Source organism: Hyla sarda, chromosome 1, assembly GCF_029499605.1.
Source record: "Hyla sarda isolate aHylSar1 chromosome 1, aHylSar1.hap1, whole genome shotgun sequence".
Taxonomy (NCBI): domain Eukaryota; kingdom Metazoa; phylum Chordata; class Amphibia; order Anura; family Hylidae; genus Hyla; species Hyla sarda.
The window spans coordinates 221,181,830-221,203,477 of NC_079189.1; the positions used below are offsets into that span (position 1 = coordinate 221,181,830).

A 21,648-nucleotide genomic window follows, 5' to 3' on the forward strand; every position below is an offset into this window, starting at 1 on the left:
GTATTGTGACATCACGGCTCCGCCCGGTGTGATGTCATGCTCCGCCCCCTCAATGCAAGCCTATGGGAATGGGCATGTCACACTGTCACGCCCCTCCCATAGGCTTGCATTGAGGGGGCGGAGCGTGACTTCACACAGTGGCGGAGCCGTGACGTCATAATACTCCATCCCCATGATTGGCAATCATCAGACCCGGAGTGAAGATGCTCCAGGGGCTGATGGTATCGGAGAGCTGCGTGAAAGATCACGGGGGTCCCCGATCAGGCATCTTATCCCCTATCCTTTTTATAGGCGATAAGATGTCTTAGTGCCAGAGTACCCCTTTAAGAAAAAGTTTAAAGCCACATAATCCCTTTAAGTTGACAACTCACCTTTCTTTACACTGCTTCAGGCAAGCTTCTTTATTGCTTAATTCCCCTTTTAGAAAATGTATTTGGTTTTCTGCCTATAATATACAGAAAGAAACATTTTAGTTTAGCTGCAGTGGTTTGACATATCTTCAAGTGGTAAAACAATTGTACTTGCAGGGTTTGTGTTCGCGTCTAATGCACATGTGGTGTCCCTGCACCAAGGGCTGTCCTGTGTCTTTAGACTTCCTCGGGCAGACCTGTGGCACGGGTGTTGGGCCCACTGAGAGACTAATCATTTCTATTGTGTTCAAGCACTTTACCAGAGGTTTAATATATTTTTATAAATATCAGGTTATATGTTATTTCTATATATGTTGTTTACATATGCTTTGTACCTTTAAGACTGAGGAGCAGTGTGGGCCCATGTGAACCTGTATGCCCAATGGGAACCCCTAAATTCTTGGCCATATAGAGTAGTGGGGGAAGAATCACCTGAGATAAGTTGAGAGCACAAGTGTGGTAAAGGTGCCCCCCTAGGAAGGCCCAGAACAAATCTATTTTCTCAAGTCCTATCCAGTCATTCTGCAAGGATCCCCACACATAGGTAATTCAAGCCTGGTGGAGAAAGCTACAGGACCTTGACAGAACCCTAGCTACCTGCAACAATCTTCAGTCCAAATCAAGTCAGCATTAAATCTATTGGGTTGCACCACAAGTGCCCAATGGGAACCCCTAAATTCTTGGCCATATAGAGTAGTGGGGGAAGAATCACTTGAGATAAGTTGAGAGCACAAGTGAGGTAAAGGTGTAAGGTGTCCCAGCAAGGCAACAGGGTTCCCAAAGGGTTACACTGCATCCTCTCCACTCTGACCCATACTGTCTATGTGTATTAACATCTGCACCCTGCTCAGTAAAGACAGTTATCCGTAACCTAATGTACAAAGAAGAAGACGGGCACCATCCACAAAATAATATCAGGGTGCAAACCAGTTGCAAAAATAACCATGAAGACAAAGAAGAAAAAAAGCGGAACGGAACATCACGTGAGTTTAAATGACATTTTAGAGCTGAATCTTATATTTATTTTATAGATTGGAATAAAAGCTTTTTTATTATAACATTTTTACTATAACCTACTAGCATATTTATTTTTTATATATTTATAACCATTTAATCCTTAAGCACTGGTTGTGCATATTATTTATTGCTATTTCCCCCTTTTCACCTTGGGTATAGGTGTTGGTAGTTTGGCTTGGAGTAGGCTTCCCTATACTCGACTTTTATATATTTTCTGGTTTGTAACTGATTAAAGGGATTAGTGCAGTAATGTATGGTGGAGACTAGTGATGAGCGGCATAGGCCATATTCGAATTTGCGATATTTCGTGAATATATGGACAAATATTCGCTATAATTTTTTCCAGTATAGTAAAGTCAAACCACAACACTGTAACACTCTGTCCCACCCTGGGACTCAAACCAGTGGTGGTCTCCCATTCCACTGTGCTGCAGAGAAAGTCCTGCTTATCTTACTGTTTTACATGCCGTGAGATCCCCCATAGACCACAATGAGCCTATTGGTTTCAATGGGCAAAAAATCACAGAGTTAATGCACTAGTCATAGTTCCCTATACGGGAGGGCTCAATATTCGCGCATATGCACATAAAGTTTCGCAAATATGAAAAAACGAATATTCGTAATTACGAATATATAGTGCTATATTTGCAATATTTGTAAATTCGCGAATATGCGATATTCACGATTAAAATTCAAATTGTGAATATTCGCGAGCAACAGTAGTGGAGACATCACTGTAAAGCAAGGTACTAAAGAATAACATGCAAAATATCTGCAGCATTATTGGTTAGATACTACAGGCGCCTGTCCCTGAGCCCAAAATACATTGCCTAAATCAGGCTCCACAAAAAGCAGTCGCCTATTGAACAAATCTGCCATCTGTCTCGACTTTGAGGTAGGATTATATTGTTTCATTTTTCTTTGTTTATAAAAAGATTGTATAGAAAATCCAATAATAAAAAAATTTACTTACAGGCTGGACTTTTTCTTTAAGAAAAGACACTTCCTCAGAAAGCTCCTGAAGTGTCTGGACTACCACTATCCCAAGGTTACTAAGGTCAGAGTTGCATCCTGACTTTTTGTAGTTTGTGATGGCTTTGTGGGTGTCCTGGAGTATTTGATCCTGTTTCTGTAATTTCTCTTTTAGAAGTTCGGTGTATACCCGTGCCTGTTTCAGCATTTCCTCTTGAATCACATTAGTGGTCTCAAGTTCTTGCACTTTGACATCGAGTTTATTTTCTTGTTCTTGGTTTATTGTACTTTTTGTTCTGCATAAAATATTTTTAAATTAAACAGAATAATAATCTACAGTAATAATAATAATCTACAATAATCAAAGTCCCATCCAGAAGCTGCACAAACATCTACATAGCAACTGATCTACTATGACCAATGGGCTGTGGTTATATTGGGAAAGATTTATCAAAACCTGTCCAGAGGAACAATTGCTGAGTTGCCCATAGCAACCAATCAGATCCCTTCTTTCATTTTTCAGAGGCCTTTTCAAAAAAGAAAGTAGTGATCTGATTGGTTGCTATGGGCACCTGGTCAACTTTTCCTCTGGACAGGTTTTGATAAATCTCCCCCATTATTTCTATAAGTAACCAACAACCAAGAAGACATGTCTTTGCGGAATGGGTTGCCATCACAGCTAGACCTGTTTTCACAACCGACAAAATGGATTACCATACCATGTCCTGTAAAGTGCTGCAAACCACACTTCTCAGTCTGAGCTAAGACGTATACATTCAGAAAATGATTCCATTATAGACTCTAGCAGACTACCATCAGGCTATTGAAATAAATGGGGACAGTGCATGTCCAAGCTTGGACATGTCATTTTGACACTTTCCCAACATGTCTTGAAGCCACAATTTAAGGTGTGAACAAGCCCTAACAGAGAGGGAGCATGCATGCAGAAGTCTAAGATGTTTTCCAATTTAATTTAATGACATATTACTAGGATTTGCCACAACATTCTTACCTCAGGGTTCCCTACCTATATTGACAACCAAGGGACCAAAATCCCATTGGCTTATTCACCGCATAGGAAAGCTCCTATCCACCTATTTACACCTCGGAAGATTTTATCAGGATCCAGGTGTTAAAGGGGTTATCCTTTTATATATATATATATATATATATATATATATATATATATATATATATCAACTGGCTCCAGAAAGTTAAACAGATTTGTCAATTACTTCTATTAAAAAATCTTAATCCTTTCAGTATTTATGAGCTTCTGAAGTTAAGGTTGTTCTTTTCTGTCTAAGTGCTCTCTGATGACACGTGTCTCGGTAACCGCCCAGTTTAGAAGCAGATCCCCATAGCAAACCTCTTCTAAACTGGGCGGTTCCCGAGACAGGTGTCATCAAAGAGCACTTAGACAGAAAAGAACAACCTTAACTTCAGAAGCTCATAAGTATTGAAATGATTAAGATTTTTTTAATAGAAGTAATTTACAAATCTGTTTAACTTTCTGGAGCCAGTTGATATATAAAAAAAAGTTTTTTTTCCTGGATAACCCCTTTAAGACCCCAAATGATCTCTAAAACAAAGAAGCAAAGGACCTCAGCTTCGGCTTCTTTCACACTGCTGTTAGCATACTGCAGTGTGACGGCCGTCGGGGGAGCCCAGGGGAATAATGGGAGAAAAATTATTGCTTGTGCCGTCTTTTTCTCCCGCTACAAAATAATGGTGCCCGAAGGACTCCCATTATAGTAAATGGGATCTATCGGGACCCGTTATTGCCCATTGGACCCATCCTGATAACAGCCGTTAAAGGGTATAAAAAATAAAAATAAAGAGAGCCTAACGGCCATTTAGGGGCGTGTCACAACGGCAGTGTAAAAGTAGCCTTAGCCAAATGTCCTTTAAAGGAGTACTCCGCCCCTGGCATGTTATCCCCTATCCAAAGGATAGGGGATAAGATGTCAGATCGCCGGGGTCCCGCTGCTGGGGACCCCGGGGATCGCTGCTGCGGCACCCCGCCATCATTACTGCACAGAGCGAGTTCGCTCTGTGCGTAATGACGGGCGATACAGGGGCCGGAGCAGTGTGATGTCATGGCTCTGCCCCTCATGACATCACGGCCCGTGCCCTTAATGCAAGTCTATGGCAGGGGGCGTGACAACCGCCACGCCCCCTCCCATAGACTTGTATTGACGGGGCGGGCCGTGACGTCACGAGGGGCTGATCCGTGACGTAACGATGCTCCGGCCCCTGTATTGGCCATCATTACGTGCAGAGCGATCTCGCTCTGCGCAGTAATGATAGCGGGGTGCTGCAGCAGCGATCCCCAGGGTCCCCAGCAGCGGGACCCCGGCGATCTGACTTCTTATCCTCTATCCTTTGGATAGGGGATAAGATGTCTAGGGGCGGAGTACCCCTTTAATTTCTGATCAACTTTGCTCGACTCTCAAACTCTCACTTATACTGTTGTCTGAAGAGAATTCTGCAAGCAGAAATTCAGCAGTGTGAATGGGAGTGTGGAAGAGTCTATGGGCTTTAATTTAAGGCAGACTTCCGCAAGTGGAAATTCTGCCGTGTGAATAGACCCTAAAGTGATAGCATATCCTAGCTACAGTATATGCCTTCCCATTCTTTGGTGGGAAACCCCTTTAACTTATCAGGAGTTTGAATGCTGCTAATGCATCCAGTACAAGGTACATTAGATTTGTCATAAAGACCTGTCTATAATTTGTACATGTTAGAATATTGTATAGTTACATTGTATTGTCATTACTTACTTTGTGTCCACGTCCCTTGCTCTCTCTCTCATCAGTTCCTGAATTTTCCAATGTATCCCACTAGCTGACTGACTTACAGGAGGTGGTTGCAGGCCTTGAAAATGGCTGATCTTAGAGAAATGCAGAAGTTATCTTGTATAAGCTTCACTCCACAAACTTCTAATAACTATGTGACCGTATGATTTTATTTATTTTTTTAGGTTTGTTACATGCTGTCCATTTTTATTACATTTGTCATGATAAATATAGGCATCATAATAACATAAAAGAAATAGCAAAGAAAGAAAGAATGTGTACAAAGTGATCAAAACGTTCCTACCAGAATTATATATATACACAGTGGTCCCTCAACATACGATGGTAATCCGTTGCAAACGGACCATCGTTTGTTCAAACCATCGCATGTTGAGGGATCCGTGCAATGTAAAGTATAGGACAGTGGTCTACAACCTGCGGACCTCCAGATGTTGCAAAACTACAACACCCAGTTCTGCAACATCTGGAGGTCCGCAGGTTGTAGACCCGGGATGTCGCCGTCCATCGCTGTTGCCGCGTCCCCGGGGTGTCCCCGACGCTCCGGCAAGGCCTCTGCTTCCCCGGCATCCGTCACCGCCATCAAGTCACTACGCACGCCGCTCCTATTGGATGACGGGACGGCGTGCGCAGCGACGTGATGACGACGATGGAGAGCGCCGACGATGCAGGGGATCCCGAAGAGGACGGTCCGGAGCTACGAGGACAGGTGAGTGACCATCACCGGAGCACACGGGGCACCGTAAACGGCTATCCGGCGGCAGCTGAAGCAGTCAGCACTGCCGGATAGCTGTTTATGTGATGGCCCCGACATAAAAAAGCATCGTATGTTGATGCTGCCTTTAATATGTGATGGCCTCTGAGAGGCCACCGCATGTTGAAATTATCGTATATCGGGGCCATCGTAGGTCGAGGGGTCACTGTATATGCAGTCCAGATGGCCCTGGTCAAAGACCCAATTGCAGATCCAAAAACAAAGGCGGCTTAAGGTGGTTTCATTCCATTTTCAAACACAAAGAAGTGCAATGTTTCAGCATGTTGCTTGAAAAAGGCTTTATGGGCAGCTGAAACGTTGCACTTCTTTGTGAAGTTATTCAGCTTCAGCTATTACACCAGTGTGTAAAATGCTAATCTTTTTTTAAGTCTTAATGCTTAATGAATCGAGTGTGCACAGAATTATCCAAGACCACCATTAGCAAGCTGAAGAGTATTTCTGCCAATTGACCTTCATGTAAAATGCTGTAGAACGCCCATACTTGGTGTTGGGGATACTGCTTTGGTCTTCTCTCTACACTGCTATATGAAACTGCAAACTCACAACATACCTTGTAGATGCATGGAGAGTTGCTTTCTATTACAGCAAGAGAAAAATGTGTATAATCAAATGGACCACCCAAAAGTATATATACTTATACTGTGGTGAGGGTGTGATGCAGGGCAGATGGAATTACCCTAGGGGCAGATGGCATTAACCCCTTGTGTTTGTGATGACAGGGAGTGGTTTAGCCGATTCACCACCCGAAGGTAAGCCTGGCATGATATGTCTAACTTTGAAGAACCATAACTGGTGCTGCTGATGATGTAAGACTTACCTGCTCAGACCTTCTTAGTGAATCCTTAAATATTAAGGAAGTATCTTTCAGGAATGTCTTGTCACTGGAAATATCAACCGAACAGATAGCTCCAGCCAAAGTATTCTGCATTAGGCTTGATTTTCTCGATAAATTATTCTCCTCTGGATTCACTGTTAGTCCAGTACAAGGGGTACGTTGTGATATTAAAGCCTGGAGTGGGGCTGATGAAAAGAAACTTGGATTGCTTGTTAGTGAAGAAGATGATTCTAAAAAAAAAAATGAAAAAAAAAATATATAAGTTAAAGGAGTACTCTGCCAATAGACATCTTATCCCCTATCCAAAGATGTCTGATTGCGGGGGGAGCCCCGCGATCTCATCTGCGGCACCCCAGACATCCGGTGCATGGAGCAAACTTCGCTCCTTGCCGGATGACTGTCGATGCGGGGCGGAGGTTTGTGACATCACAGTCATGGCACGCTCGTGATGTCACGGCCACACCCCCTCAATGCAAGTCTATGGGAGGGGGCGTGGTGGCCGTTACGCCCCCTCCCATAGACTTGCAGTGAGGGGGCGCGGCTGTGATGTCACAAGCCTCCAGCGCTACACCTGATGTTCTAAACGAACGTCGGGTGCAGCAGAGAGATTGCAGGGGTCCCCAGCGGCGGGACCCCTATGATTAGACATCTTATCCCCTATCCTTTGGCTAGGAGATAAGATGTCTAGGGGCGGAGTACCCCTTTAATATGTCTTTTTGGACAGTCATCTCATTTCTGCAGGTTCACAATGTATAAAGTGTAGTCATTCCATGCTTTTTTTCTGAAATAAACTTCGGAACACAGACCCATTACATACCTCTAGTTGCATTTTGGGTATTAGTAGTGTTAGGCTTGTAGCATTGCTCATGATACGATCTTGAGAGCTGATTTATAGTGTTCTGTGTAGCTTTTTCAACTTCATTTTGCAATTTCTGGATCTCTTTTGTTTGCTCATCCAACTCAGCCCTAAGAAATTAAAGGATATGGCAACTAAATAATGTTCAAATTGTATCTATGGGAAGACACTCCTATATTCTACTGTACAAAGCTCATACAATAATCAGGTATACTCAATAACAAAAAATAATGCTCTAAAAAGAATCAAATAAAACTTTATGAAGGATATTTATCATTCTTTTCAAACGTATGGCTTTTATATGAAATTTTTTTTTACTTACTTTTGCTTACATGCGACTTTTGCTTACATACGACCTTGATAAATAAATCACACATAAGTAAAACCCTGGAAACCCGCTTACAAAAGTGTGGTGTCCCGGTACAGGACTTGGTCCTGTCCCTTTGTCTGTAGTCCCCTCAGCCAGAGTCCCTCCATGCTAGTAGGGCTCTCCTGGAGGGCTAACCCCTAGTCGCCTCTTGATAATGTGTATAAATGTATATATCCATATATTTTATTATAGTATGTCTATGTATAGGACCTTAGAGGTCATGTGCCTTTTAATAATTGTGTTTTGTTAAGGTTCAAGGACCTTTGGGACATACCCAGAGTTCCTTGGGTCAGGACTGACAGGTTTGCAGAACCAATGAGCTTTGTTCCACCCCCTTAGTATATAAGGGGCTGCTGCCACTAAATTTCCTCTCTTCCTGCTGGACATTGAAGCAGCAGAACTTACTCTCTTTAGTTCTGGACTATCAGAGAAAGCACATCTCATATCTCTTCATCAATTCAAGCTAGGCCTGAAGCCTTAACTTCCGCAGCCACTAAACCGTGTGTTATCTAGCTCAAAACTACAAATCCTGTGTGACTACTGCAACTCCAAAATACCCTAAATTCAGTAGCACAGTGGCTAGCAAAACCTAAGCTCATTAACCTCAGAAGTCCCAGCAAACCTGCGAGGAGCCTGTACCACAGTCCTCTGCTAAAAGACTGTTATGTTACTTGCAGTTGCATAAAATATACAGTAAAGTTTATTCCGGTTTTCATCATCTTCTGCTGTGGACATTCATTAATTCCTCCCTATCGTTTTTGGGACAGTTGGCGGTAGGACTATTGCATTGAGGAAACCGTACCCTGGCATCACGACAATTAAGGGTTAATCCTATACCCTACACTACCACTCCGCAACACCCCAGACACCATTACCCCTCCAGGCTAATACAAAAGCATTTTTTTAAAGCAGAAAAGTTTTCCCTTATGTTTATAGTCGAAGTTCTTTATCTACCCTTTATTACCAGTAGTGATGCTAGAGAGTGATGGGGAGGGGGGCGTACCGCATCAGGTGACACCCTGACTGTCCTGCCTGGCACTAAATAGCTGCACTCCAACTATCCCACAACAACCCCTCCACCCTCCTCACAAATAAAAAAATATTAAAAGCATACCATGCCGCACCATGAATATCCGTACTCTGGAGGCTTTTTTGTTTAATTTTGAGCCCGCATTTTGTGACGTTGGTGGGCGGAGTCTTGTGTTGCTGCGCTGAGGCTGGAGTTTACATCAGGAAGGAAGACAGGGCAGCACCAACAGGCACATAAACAAAAGTGAAGCCAAAAAAACAGCTCGGTACGTTACCGACCCCAAAATATGCATGAAGCTGTATTACTATGGATGTTTCTTTTTTTTAAAGAAACATTTTTGTGCCCCATATGGGTTATTTACGTAGTCTGCAAAAATTCTTACACAATTATTTTGTGCCTTATTCTATTTTAAAGGAAATCTGTCATCAGAATCACCTGCACTAAACCTGTTACACAGGCTTGAAGTGTGGGTGATCCTGATTAAAACGCTTCTTACCTGGTTAAAAATGGTTCAGCGCTTCTTGAGATATCTATATTTTTAGTTTTCTGTTATTCGCTGGCTTGGGACTCAGTGGGAGGTGTTATCATCTGGGACTCGGCCACACGTCATTCTAGCTGGGCGGAGCTGCCGCCCGGCTCATGAATATTCATGAACTTATCCTCCTGGTCTAATTCTTCTTTCTCGGTCTGTTTGTGAATAAATACACCCTCCGTCCCTCCCTTCCTCCCACCCCCGGCTTTTCACTTATGCAGCCCGTCTTCTTACTTGTATAGGGCCGCAGCTTGAGTGAAGCCGGGGGGAGAACGCCGCTTCCGGGTGTACGGAACGCGGCGCATGCGCGGCCCTCCACACCAGACCGAAAAAGAAGAATTAGACCAGGAGGATAAGTTCATGAATATTCATGAGCCGGGCGGCAGCTCCGCCCAGCTAGAATGACGCGTGGCCGAGTCCCAGATGACAAAACCCAAGCCAGGGAATAACATTTTTAACCAGGTAAGGAGCGTTTTAATCAAGATCACCCGCACTACAAGCCTGTGTAACAGGTTTAGTGCGGGTGATTCTGATGACAGATTTCCTTTAACACAACATTAATTTTAAAATTCAGTGGGTACACCAGCATGTACGTGTCCTAAAATTAACAAGGTGTGAAGTGTGTATTTTCAACCTTAAAATTAATAGTTATTAGTTGTATAATAAAATTTTTTCTATAATTAACATGAACATTAATGTAGTAGCTTTGTTTCATGATGCAGAACAAGAACAGTTGTTAAAGTGGGTGTTAATGTCCTTTTCTGCAGACGTATGCACTTTCTGTAAGCCAGGGTGGACCTGGAATACATATGCGACTTTTAAATTTTTCTCTTCATAAATAGCAACTATCACATTTGATAAATATATGAAAACTGCAAAGTAAAAAAAAAAAAAAAATTACTACGTGAGCAGATTTCAGAAATGTGCTTTGGAATAAGCAAAAAATCTAAAAGTCGCAGCATGTATAGAAAAGTCGCACATGTGCAAGTATGTGCAACTTTTTACGAAAAAAAAATCTACTATGGAGCTTGATAAATCTCCTTTCATATGTTTAACTGTAATGATGATATTTAATTACAATATTATAGTGAAAGGTTATAGTACCCTGCGGGCACATTTTCCACAGTTGTTACATTTGCGCCTGTAGATCCTGTACACTCATAGGCTGTTGAAGCAGGTGTCCCAGCTGGTCTCATAAATGTTCAATCAGCGATAAATCTGGCAACCGGGCAGGAAAAGGAAAAGCATTGCAATCTTGCATAAACATTCCTCTGAAACCCCTGCTGTGTGTGAGTGAGCATTATCATGCGGAAAAATGCCAGCTGAAAGCCCTGCCATGAGAGGCAACATGTGGCCACAGTATGTCCTGCATATATCGATGAGCTGTTATAGTCCCTTGTATCACTTTTTCGGTGTGACTGTCATATGCACCAGTAGTTGGGGCAGTGTGTTGCTTCACAGCAAAGGCAGGATTAAAGCTTTCTCCATGAGGCCTACGTACTTAAAGGAAAACGGTCACCCGTTCACCCACAATATACCCAATACACCGTGTTATAGTGTGGGTGAACAGGAGACTGATGCGGTCTCTCTGACTAACATACGTACCAGCAGTCCTGCGCCCGGTCCCACTGAAGATCAGCTTCTTTCTTTTGTGAATTGCGCACTGGAGGCGGGCCTGCCGGCTGGATTTGAGTATTTGTGGTCAATGGTCACATGAGCTCTCAGTAGGCATGTGACCAGCGACCATGAATATTCAAATCCAGCTGGTGGGCCCGCCTCCAGCGCACAATTTACAGAAGAAAGAATCTTCAGAGGGACCGGATGCCGGACTGCAGGTACGTATATTAGTCAGAGACCCCGCATCTGTCTCCTTTTCACCCACACTATAACTCAGTGTATTGGGTATAGTGTGGGTGAACTGGTGACCATTTTCTTTTAAACTCAACCATTGATGGATCCCAAACAAAACCTAGATTTGTTGCTAGGATACAGTTCTAGTCCATGGTATTTCATATTTCTCCTTCAGGACACCACAGCAAACCAAATAGGCAGTGGATTTCTGTCAATGGCAGAACATGTAATGGGGACTGTGACACCAAATTTCCTTCTGCAGGCAGAGACAAAGGTTTGTAAGAAAGGTGCCACCTGTGTCTAGATGATGGGCAAGGAAACTGTGGGTGCTGCTCAGGCTGGTTGGCAGATCAAATGCTCCTTTTTTACTGGGGATCTGTCTGGGACGTTCAGAGTCTGTTCACTATTTGTGCATGCCCTCATGTAACCACTGCTCCCAACATCTCCTGACAGCTCAGTCAGAACTGGCAGATGGTGGGCAATTCATCAAAATGACCATCCTGCTTCTTACAGTCCACTGATGCACCCTCATAGAGTCTTTCAACTGGACAAAATGTCTTTGATTGCATCATAAAGGCATGTGTAGCAGTCAATGATCTCTGAAAAAGAGGTACACTGCCCAAAAGTAGCTTCTGAGAGCCTAATCATTAACATATCTGTCTGAGAAATAACTGCATGCTGAGTTCTGAGCCAATCCAACATTGCCATCTGAGTGCATAATTTTTATTTTTTTTTGTGTGTTAGATGTAATGGGATTAGAACTTGGCACGAATAGAGTCAGTTTCAGGCCCAGGCTGAAGTTTAAAGGGGTACTCTGGTGGAAAACTATATATTTTTTTTAAGTCAACTGGTGCCAGAAAGTTAAACAGATTTGTCAATTACTTCTATTAAAAAGTCTTAATCTTTCCAGTACTTATTAGTGGCTGTATCCTCCAGAGGAAATTCTTTTCTTTTTGGGTTTCTTTTCTGTCTGTCCACAGTGCTCTCTGCTGACATCTCTGTCCATGTTAGGAACTGTCCAGAGTAGGAGAAAATCCCTATAGCAAACATATGCTGCTCTGGACAGTTCTTAAAATTGACAGAGGTGTCAGCAGAGAGCACTGTGGACAGACAGAAAAGAAATTCAAAAAGAAAAGAATTTCCTCTGTAGTATACAGCCACTAATAAGTACTGGAAGGATTAAGATTTTTTAATAGAAGTCATTTACAAATCTGTTTAACTTTTTGGCACCAGTTGATTTAAAAAAAATGTTTTCCACCGGAGTACCACCTTTAAGCAGCAATCCCAAAAAATAAACAGCATGAATGCAATTGCGCTGCCGCTCCATTTAAAGGCATGACACTGACAGAGACAGCAAAGTACTGAACTGGCCCTAGATGTAATTATTTAGACAAATAAAACTATAGGATATTGAGAAGAAAAGCTGTCGATTTGGTAATATCGCAGATTATTTAAATTGTGCATCATATATAGGGCATATGACAAACAAAACGATGAAATGTATATCACTAATAGTTACATTTATAGGTTTCTGTAGAAATAATAATTTCTTTACATGCATACTTGGGCTATTTTTCATTATATTACCATACCTTAATGCTAGGAGACTTTTGCTAGCCATTGTCCTGTTAACACCTGAAAGAGAATACAATTAATGTGCTGAATAAAATCTAATGAAAGGTTACACGAATGACATAAAGCAAGCATGACACTGGTACTTTTTCCTCTATCCTGCTCTGTCATTATTACAGAAAAAAAGTCTTTGATGTCAATATACCCTAACAGGACATACGAACAGAAGATCCAGGAGGAATCCCGACCAACAGAAGAAGCGAACGCTTGTCACATTCCGCTGTCAGCAATACCATATATATTATATTTTATATAAAATAATAAAGATTTATTGTAACCAGATGCAGGACAACGCATTTCAAGGGGCAGTCTACCCTCTTAGTCAGGTCCAATCTGCAGTGTAAGACACTTATCTCCTATCCACAGGATAGGTGATAAGTGTCTGGTCACGGGGAGTCCGAACGCTGGGGCCCCCGCGATCTCCTATATGGAGCCCCGGCTTGCCGATATGCCCCCTCCATGTATCTCTATGGAAGAGGCGGAGATGCAGCGTTCGTGCTCAGTGAGGTCGACAACACGCGCATTAGCTGCGCACAGCCGCGGCAATGCTGAGTCCCTGTATGAGAGATTGCGGGGGGTCCCAGAGGTGGGACCCCCTGTGATCAGACACTTATTCCCTATCCTGCGGATAGGGAATAAATGTCTTACACTGCAATACTCCTTTAATTCTGTGTCTTCTTAAATAGCTCAACCCACAGCCATTAATATATAAACCTTGACACCCCGAAGCGAGTACACCACAAAGGGAAAATGTCCAAATTGGGACAAAAGAGTAAATATTTTGTGTGGTCACTATATTTTCCAACTTTGCCTTAAGCTTCTTGGGCAAAGAGTCCAACAGAGCTTCACAGGTTGCCACTGGAGTCGTCTTCCATTCCTCCATGATGACATCACGGAAGATGTTTGTGGGCTTTCTTGTGCATCATCTTTAGAAAAAGCTTTCTTCTGGGGCGACAGCCATGCAGTCCAATTTGATACAATGTATGGTGTATGGTCTGAGCACTGACAGGCTGACCCCCCACCTCTTCAACCTGTGCAGCAATGCTGGCAGCCATCTATTTCCCAAAGACATATTTTGGATATGAGCATGTGCACTCATCTTGGCCATGGCGAGGCCTGTTTTGAGTAGAACCTGTCTGGAGAAATAGCTGTTTGGTCTTGTCCACTGTGCAGCCCAGTTTCAGGGTCTTGGCAATCTTCTCATAGTATAGGAGATTCACACCTCAGAGCTTGTAACTAGAGATGAGTGAACTTACAGTAAATTCGGCTCGTCACAAACTTCTCTTATGCAGGATAAGTCATCAACTGCCAAGCCGAGAAGTTCGTGATGAATCGAATTTACTGTAAGTTCGCTCATCTCTACTTGTAACTATAACGGTTCACATTACAAAAAGGAAGGGGGAATGGCTAACTGGGCCCAATTTGGACATTTCCTCTTAGGAGTATACTCACATTTGTTGCGAAGGTGTAGACATTAATGACTGTGAGTTGAGTTATTTTGAGGGGACACAACATTATACACTGTTATACAGGCTGTGCACTCACCACTTTACATTGTAGCAGAGTGTCATTTCTTCAGTGTTGTCTTATGAAAAGATATAATAAAATATTTACAAAAATGAGAGGGTTGGACTCACTTACGTGAGATACTGTATTTTGAAAAATGACCATCGTGCACAGTGCTGTACTGTAGTAATATTTCATAATAGTCAAGTTAGCATTAGAGGTACACTTTAACCCTAACTGCAGTTGACAATTCCTGATGCAATGAAAACACTAGTCTAAATGAATGAACGAGCAGTGATCTTTAACCTGTCGCTCTCCATTGGTGGCACATCTACATATTCTAGCACGCCTCGATGACCTTCTGCTGCAAGGGCATGCTGGGAGTTGTAGTTTTGTAACAGCTAGAAGGTTAGAGGTCACTGCTCTACTGTGTGCTAGTGAGTACAGTGATCCCTCAACTTACAATGGCCTCAACATACAATAGTTTCAACATACAATGGTCTTTTCTGGACCATTGTAACTTGAAACCAGACTCAACATACAATGCTACAGACAGTCCAGATCTGCGAAACATGTCAATGGCTGGAAGAACCGACCAATCAGAATGGGCATTTACTGGTAAAACCCCTGTATTAGCGCGCACTGAATTCCTGTCTGGTAGCACCCCCTACAGTACAGGGAGGTATTACATGTTCTGTACACTTTACCTGTATCAGGGTTAGCTGCTCCTTTGGACACCAGGTAAGGGCGGCTCCATTTTACTTTTTTAGGACATTGCATGTACTGTACAGGACCCTGAAGAAACTCCTGTCCTCTACATAGACCAGTGTTTCCCAAGCAGGGCGCCTCCAGCTGTTGCATAACTACAACTCCCAGCATGCCCGGACAGCCTTCGGCTGTCCGGGTATGCTGGGAGTTGTAGTTTTGCAACAGCTGGAGGCTCCCTGCTTGGGAAACACTGACATAGACAGTGATTTACAGCTCCCAGCAGATCTTTCTTACTTTTATATGTAAGGACTTGCTTTATCTATATTAGTTATCTACTTATTTTTCTTAAATCCTCACTTTTTCCTATTTTCGGATGACGTTTTGGTGGCTTCAGAACCAATTACCAGGTTTCCATAGAGTTATGGACTCAACATACAATGGTTTCCACATACAATGGTCGTCCTGGAACCAATTAATATTGTAACTTGAGGGACCACTGTATAAGATTAAAGTACATTGCGACAACAGAGGGGTGAAAGATAGCATATCTCTTGCCAGCTTTACTGGGCACAACCATCATGAATAATACCTATATAATTCCTATATAATAAGGAGTAGAGATGAGCGAACTTACAGTAAATTTGATTCGTCACAAACTTCTCGGCTCGGCAGTCATCAACTGCCGAGCCGAGAAGTTTGTGACGAATCGAATTTACTGTAAGTTCGCTCATCTCTAATAAGGAGCACAGAAAGGAATGTCACCGGTGCTGGAGGCACCAGCTCAGATACAGGACTCTATGCCATGGATGGTGACACACGATATCCCCCCACCCCCCACTCCATTGTGTGCTCTTAGCTTGGCCAAGACGCTTCCTCGCTTCTATAGAGAACCCGCCCATCTTCAGTGTTCTTGTACTGAATGGATAGTAGGTGGGGGGGTCACAGGACAACAACAGGTTGCTGTACTGTCTGCCAGTCTACCTGCACGCATGTAAATAGCAAGGTATATTACAGGATGTATACACATAAAATAAGGGGCTCCTTCTTTGTGTTGATGGATGTTTACATTTCTCTATTTCTAGGGTACGTTCCCACACGGCGTATTTGCTGCGTATTTGCTGCTGCGTATTTTATTTTCCCTGTTGAAGTCAATGGGAAGGAAAATACGCAGCACCAAATACGCAGCAAATACGCAGCAAAATACGCCACGTGGGAATGCACCCTTAAATTACATTTTTTTCATCCTAAATTTACGATTCTGCACATGGGTTCAGACTTTTTTTTTGCGGGGGAGCTGTGGGTGTGCCAGTTGTGATTTTTCTTAAAGAAACTAGAGGATCTTCCTAAAAAGGCCTAAATCTATAAATAAAAATAAATAAACAACACAATGGCACTTGTAAAAAGTGATTTTTCAGCACTGGATTGTCCCCTTCTGGGGTCAATGGAAAAACAGCCTTAAGGATATGTTCACACGGAAGGAAATGGACAGGTGACATTCGCAGCGTAAAATCCGCACATATGTTATCAGCGTATGTTATCGGAACATCTGCTCGCTGTGCTGGGGATTTCAATGCCAATATATCAAGTCTATATTACCACTCGCTGATTACAGGCTAAGTATTTAGTTGCATGAAATGCGTATAGTATATGCTATGTGTGAACATACCCTAAAAAAAATGTGTGTTTTTTCAATGCTGCATAGAAAGATAAGACATGCTGCCATTCAAGAAAACAAATGAAAGTTTTATATATATATATATATATATATATATATATATATATATATATATATCATTGACATGTATAAAAGATCTGCTACTGAACGGCGCAAAGTGTGAACTCAGACATAGATAAAAAGCGAATGTCGCCTACCACAACCAGTGCGAGGAACAAGTGCAGAAAACAAGAGGGTTAAAATAGGACACAGCTCCTGTCCATCTCCTGCAGGATAACACAATGATCAGAAATAATAAGGAGCAGGAGGGAACATCACCTGTACTGTGCTCCCATCCAGGATACTATGCTGTGTACTGTATACCCTCCTGCCCCCGCCCTGCACTCTGCCGTTGGTTGGGCTAGGATGCTTCACTGTTTCCATAGAGACCCCCCAAGCCTGCAGGCTGCAACCCGCCCATCTCCAGTGTTCTACTGAATAGGTAAAGTATCAGGGGAGGCTGTGCACAGATTCCACTCCTTGTCACAGCTCTCTACTGCCCCCTTGTGTGCATCTCTCTCCCTCTGTACAGTGTTTACATTCCCGGCCTTATACTGAGAAGGCGGCACATGGAGATAAGGAGAGTATGAATATAGCCTTAGGCTGCTTTCACGCTATAAAATGTATCCGTTTTAAAGATCCGTTCAATGTTCCGTTATAAAAAAAACTGAAAATCGTCCGTTAAACTTCCGTTACAAAATCCCATATGACTGTTAGAATATCCCATTATAGTCTATGGGATTTTTACATTATTCATTTTAACCCGTTATAGCCCGTTATTAATAACGGGCTATAACGGGTTAAAATGGATAATGTCAAAATCCCATAGACTATAATGAGAGCCTGTGTGAGAGAAAAAGCAAACAAGAGACCGGAGGGGGCGCGTCGTGTGATACCGTTTAGTTGGTATAGGGAAGAGGGAAAGGAGAAAGGTGAGGGGCTTGCAGGCCTCTTAGGTAGTAGCTGCTCACCTTGGAGCAAGTGTTAAACTTGCATATCAACCCACATATGGGGTTATAAAGTAGCTGGAACAGCTGCTGAGCCTGAGGTAACAGATGAGGTAGAACCGTCTCCTGGAGAAAGCAGGTAATAGTGGAAGAGCAAAAGAACCTCCAATTGGCGCTGCTGGTTCCGTAGGTAGGTGGAATAAACCAAGTCCGGAGTGGAGTGATGTAAGAACTTGTGGATTTTATTGCATAAGGGTAAAACCAATAAAAGCAATAAAAAGCGATACAAGACAGGATTACGCGTTTCGGGGTAGCCACCCCCTTATTCAGATCAGTGTCTGACTATAATAGACCATAATGGGATTTTCAGTTTTTTTTTTTTATGGAACATTGAACGGATCTTTAAAACGGTAAATTTTATAGTGTGAAAGCAGCCTTACATGCGTAGCTGCATTTATGAAGCTTACCTATGCCGCCACTACCAAAAGTGGTATTTATTTATTTTTAATAAATTGTATTTATTATTTTTCACATAAAAAGCAAGGAAAGCCAGGGTACAGATGGGCAGATATTTTTTTCCAGGCGTCTTTTTTTGAGGCGTTTATTTGTATGTATTGTATGAAACATTGTCAAACTGCATCAGAATTCTGTTTTAGAGTTTTAGGGTGCGTTCACACGCTATTTGTTTTTGAGGGTTTTCCGCTGCGAGTTTGAAAGGGGGCGGGCTCCTCTCGGCTGTCCGCAGCAGATTTTCCACAGAGGAATTTACGCTGCGGAAAATCCGCCGCAACCCCATTGAAGTCAGTAGGGACTGCTGTGGATTTTCCGCAGCATAAATTCTGTCGCCGGAAATCTGCTGCGGACAGCCGAGAGGAGCCCGCCCACTTTCAAATACGCAGCGGAAAACCCGCAAGAACAAATAGCGTATGAACGCACCCTTAGACAGTTTTTATTTAAACACTTTTCACCATAAGGCTCTGTTCACACAGTGGAATTTCTGTGCGGAATTCCGTGAAAGAATTCTACTGCAAATTCTGCTGTAAATTATTGCCTATTGATTTCAATGGGATTCTGTAGTCCCATTCAGACAGCTGAATGTCCGTAGTGGGCCATTCTGCAGTGGATATTCTGCTTTCCGCATTCCGCAAAAATATGAGACTAGTCAGAATTCAGCGGTGGAATACCATTGAAGTCAATGGGGCTTGAATTTTGGCGGAATTTTGTGTTCTGAGAATACAGAAATTCTGTCGCAATTCCGTTCAGCAAGCATTGCAGAAATTCTAAAGGTAACAGTAACAGGGTGGGGAGGGGGATAGCACTTCTGACACAAGATTTAAAAGGGTACTACACTGACTGTGACGCTGTGCGCACACATCGTTCAGATGTAAATGTTCTGAACGCAGCCGGAACACTGGCAAGTGGAGTACCCATTTAAGCATAGTTTAAAGGGGTATTCCAGGAAAAAACTTTTTTTTTTTTATATATATCAACTGGTTCCAGAAAGTTAAACAGATTTGTAAATTACTTCTATAAAAAAATCTTAATCCTTTCAGTACTTATGAGCTTCTGAAGTTAAGGTTGTTCTTTTCTGTCTAAGTAATCTCTGATGACACGTGTCTCGGGAAATGCCCAGTTTAGAAGCAAATTCCCATAGCAAACCTCTTCTTAACTGGGCGGTTCCCGAGACATGTGTCATCAGAGATTACTTAGACAGAAAAGAACAACCTAAACTTCAGAAGCTCATAAGTACTGAAAGGATTAAGATTTTTTAATAGAAGCAATTTACAAATCTGTTTAACTTTCTGGAGCCAGTTGATATATTAAAAAAAAGTTTTTTCCTGGATAACTCCTTTAAGCTATGTAATAGTTGTTATAAATTTAAAATAGCCCGTTTAAGAAAACAAAATATTTTTGAAACAGCATGATACACTTTGATAAATCTGGAGGATTCTTAGGACCCATGCACACTACAGTTTTTTTGCCCAGAGATGTTCCAGGGGGAGATTCTGTGTGCACCAGATGCCACTGGAATGAATCCTTGCTGTGACCATGCAGATATGTGAAGATTGGAGTCAGTGCAGTTTTGGACAGAATTACACGGAAATTCTGCAGTGTGCACTGTGCAGCATAATCCCATTGAGGACAATAGAAAGCTGCTGCACCAGAATTCAAGTCTGGGGTGGAAATTCCGTACTGTGGGGGTATGACTTCCACCATGCTGGAGGGAGCACATAGGGTATACTGTTTTTACGCTTTGTGTTTCAGTCATCTTTTCTACCATTTGGTCTATTTTTTGACCAGTTTATTGCATTTCAAACTTTTTTATCGGATGCTTTTTATCTTTATTTATTTTTTTATTTTTTTTGCCAAAGAAAATCTTATCATGCAAATTTGCTATTCAGTTTTATATGGATGAATCCATAAGTGGCTATTCACTTTATATTATAGCCATAACAATACAATGTGAACGGTATTTGGCACTCTCTTTCAAATTATGGTGCTCATATAGGGTCCCAATCCTTCATTCAAAGTAGAATTAAATTTGGCACTCAAATGCAATTGAGAATGTCTAGTTTTATTCTGCAAATTTATCAATCCAACAGATTATTTAAATGACGTTTCGATCCGTAAATGGAACTTCATCAGATATCAGGGGGGATAAACAAAGATGCACAGGACTCACTACCCTCTACAGCCATAAAATCACAGTCATAACACAGCTCTTATTCCAATAGAATTCAGCAAAAAAATAAATAAATGTACTTACATAGCCCCAGGTTCCCTGCAGCTCCTGTTCACCTCTGCCCTGTCCCCGATCTTCTCTCTTCTTCCTACTTCCAAGACAAGCACTTGGTGCAGGACCTACCAGCTCAGCCAATGCTTGGCCACAGTGGTGTCCTGTCTCAATCAGTGATTGACCTGGGGAATGGGTCGGAGCAGAACAGGAGCTGCGGGAAACCTGGACTGTATGATTTTTTTTTCCAATACCCCAGCCCTATTTTTATTGCACTACCTGTATAGGGTTCCTTGAGCAAAAACAATCTGAGTGCTTCTTTGAATACAATACAATGTCAGATCTTGTGAGGCAGCTGAAGGAATTTGGGATGTGGGTACAGTACAAATATCCAGTGTCATGCTTTTCATGGCCTAGAGATTGGGTACTTAGATTTTATCCAGCTGGGTAAATGGGGAAGAACAATGGGATTCTGCTGCAAGCAGAAACATTTCTGTGCAGAATATATGTAGTGTGCATTGGCCTCAGCTTGAGTATTGTGAACTTACATACATGCTGCTGTAACCACAAAACTTACAGCATCACATACTGAAAAGCTTCAAAAATTATCCCTGTCCATGTTAAGCATGTAGCACAAATATTACAACCCATAGAAAAAAGACAACATGGTATTTATACCCCATAATGCATGGCATTAACACCTTAGGGACTCCCATTTTCACCTTAAGGACTCTTTGTCTTAAAGGGGTACTCCACCCCTGGCATCTTATCCCCTATCCAAAGGATAGGGGATAAGATGTTAGATCGCCGCGGTCCCGCTGCTAGGGACCCCGGGGAACGCCGCTGCGGCACCCCGCCATCATTACTGCACAGAGCAAGTTTGCTCTGTGCGTAATGACGGGCGATACAGGGGCCGGAGCAGCGTGACGTCATGGCTCCGCCC

General features: G+C 42.5%; 1 protein-coding gene across 3 annotated transcripts in view; it reads right to left on the reverse strand.

The window, feature by feature from the left end:
* Positions 1–17,378, reverse strand: part of CCDC158 (coiled-coil domain containing 158) — a 67,792-nt gene extending 50,414 nt beyond the window's left edge. For 2 of the 3 annotated variants that reach the window (XM_056551915.1, XM_056551913.1), the window contains exons 1-7: positions 17,304–17,378; positions 13,057–13,099; positions 7,643–7,791; positions 6,808–7,055; positions 5,183–5,292; positions 2,401–2,695; positions 372–445 (exon numbers count right to left, since the gene is read on the reverse strand). In XM_056551915.1, the coding sequence (XP_056407890.1) occupies positions 372–445; positions 2,401–2,695; positions 5,183–5,292; positions 6,808–7,055; positions 7,643–7,791; positions 13,057–13,085 (905 nt within the window). In that variant the 5' untranslated portion in view covers positions 13,086–13,099; positions 17,304–17,378. Of the gene's footprint in view, positions 1–371; positions 446–2,400; positions 2,696–5,182; positions 5,293–6,807; positions 7,056–7,642; positions 7,792–13,056; positions 13,100–17,303 lie in introns of those variants that run through there. The other variant, XM_056551916.1, reaches the window with a different exon arrangement.
* Positions 17,379–21,648: the final 4,270 nt, after the last annotated feature.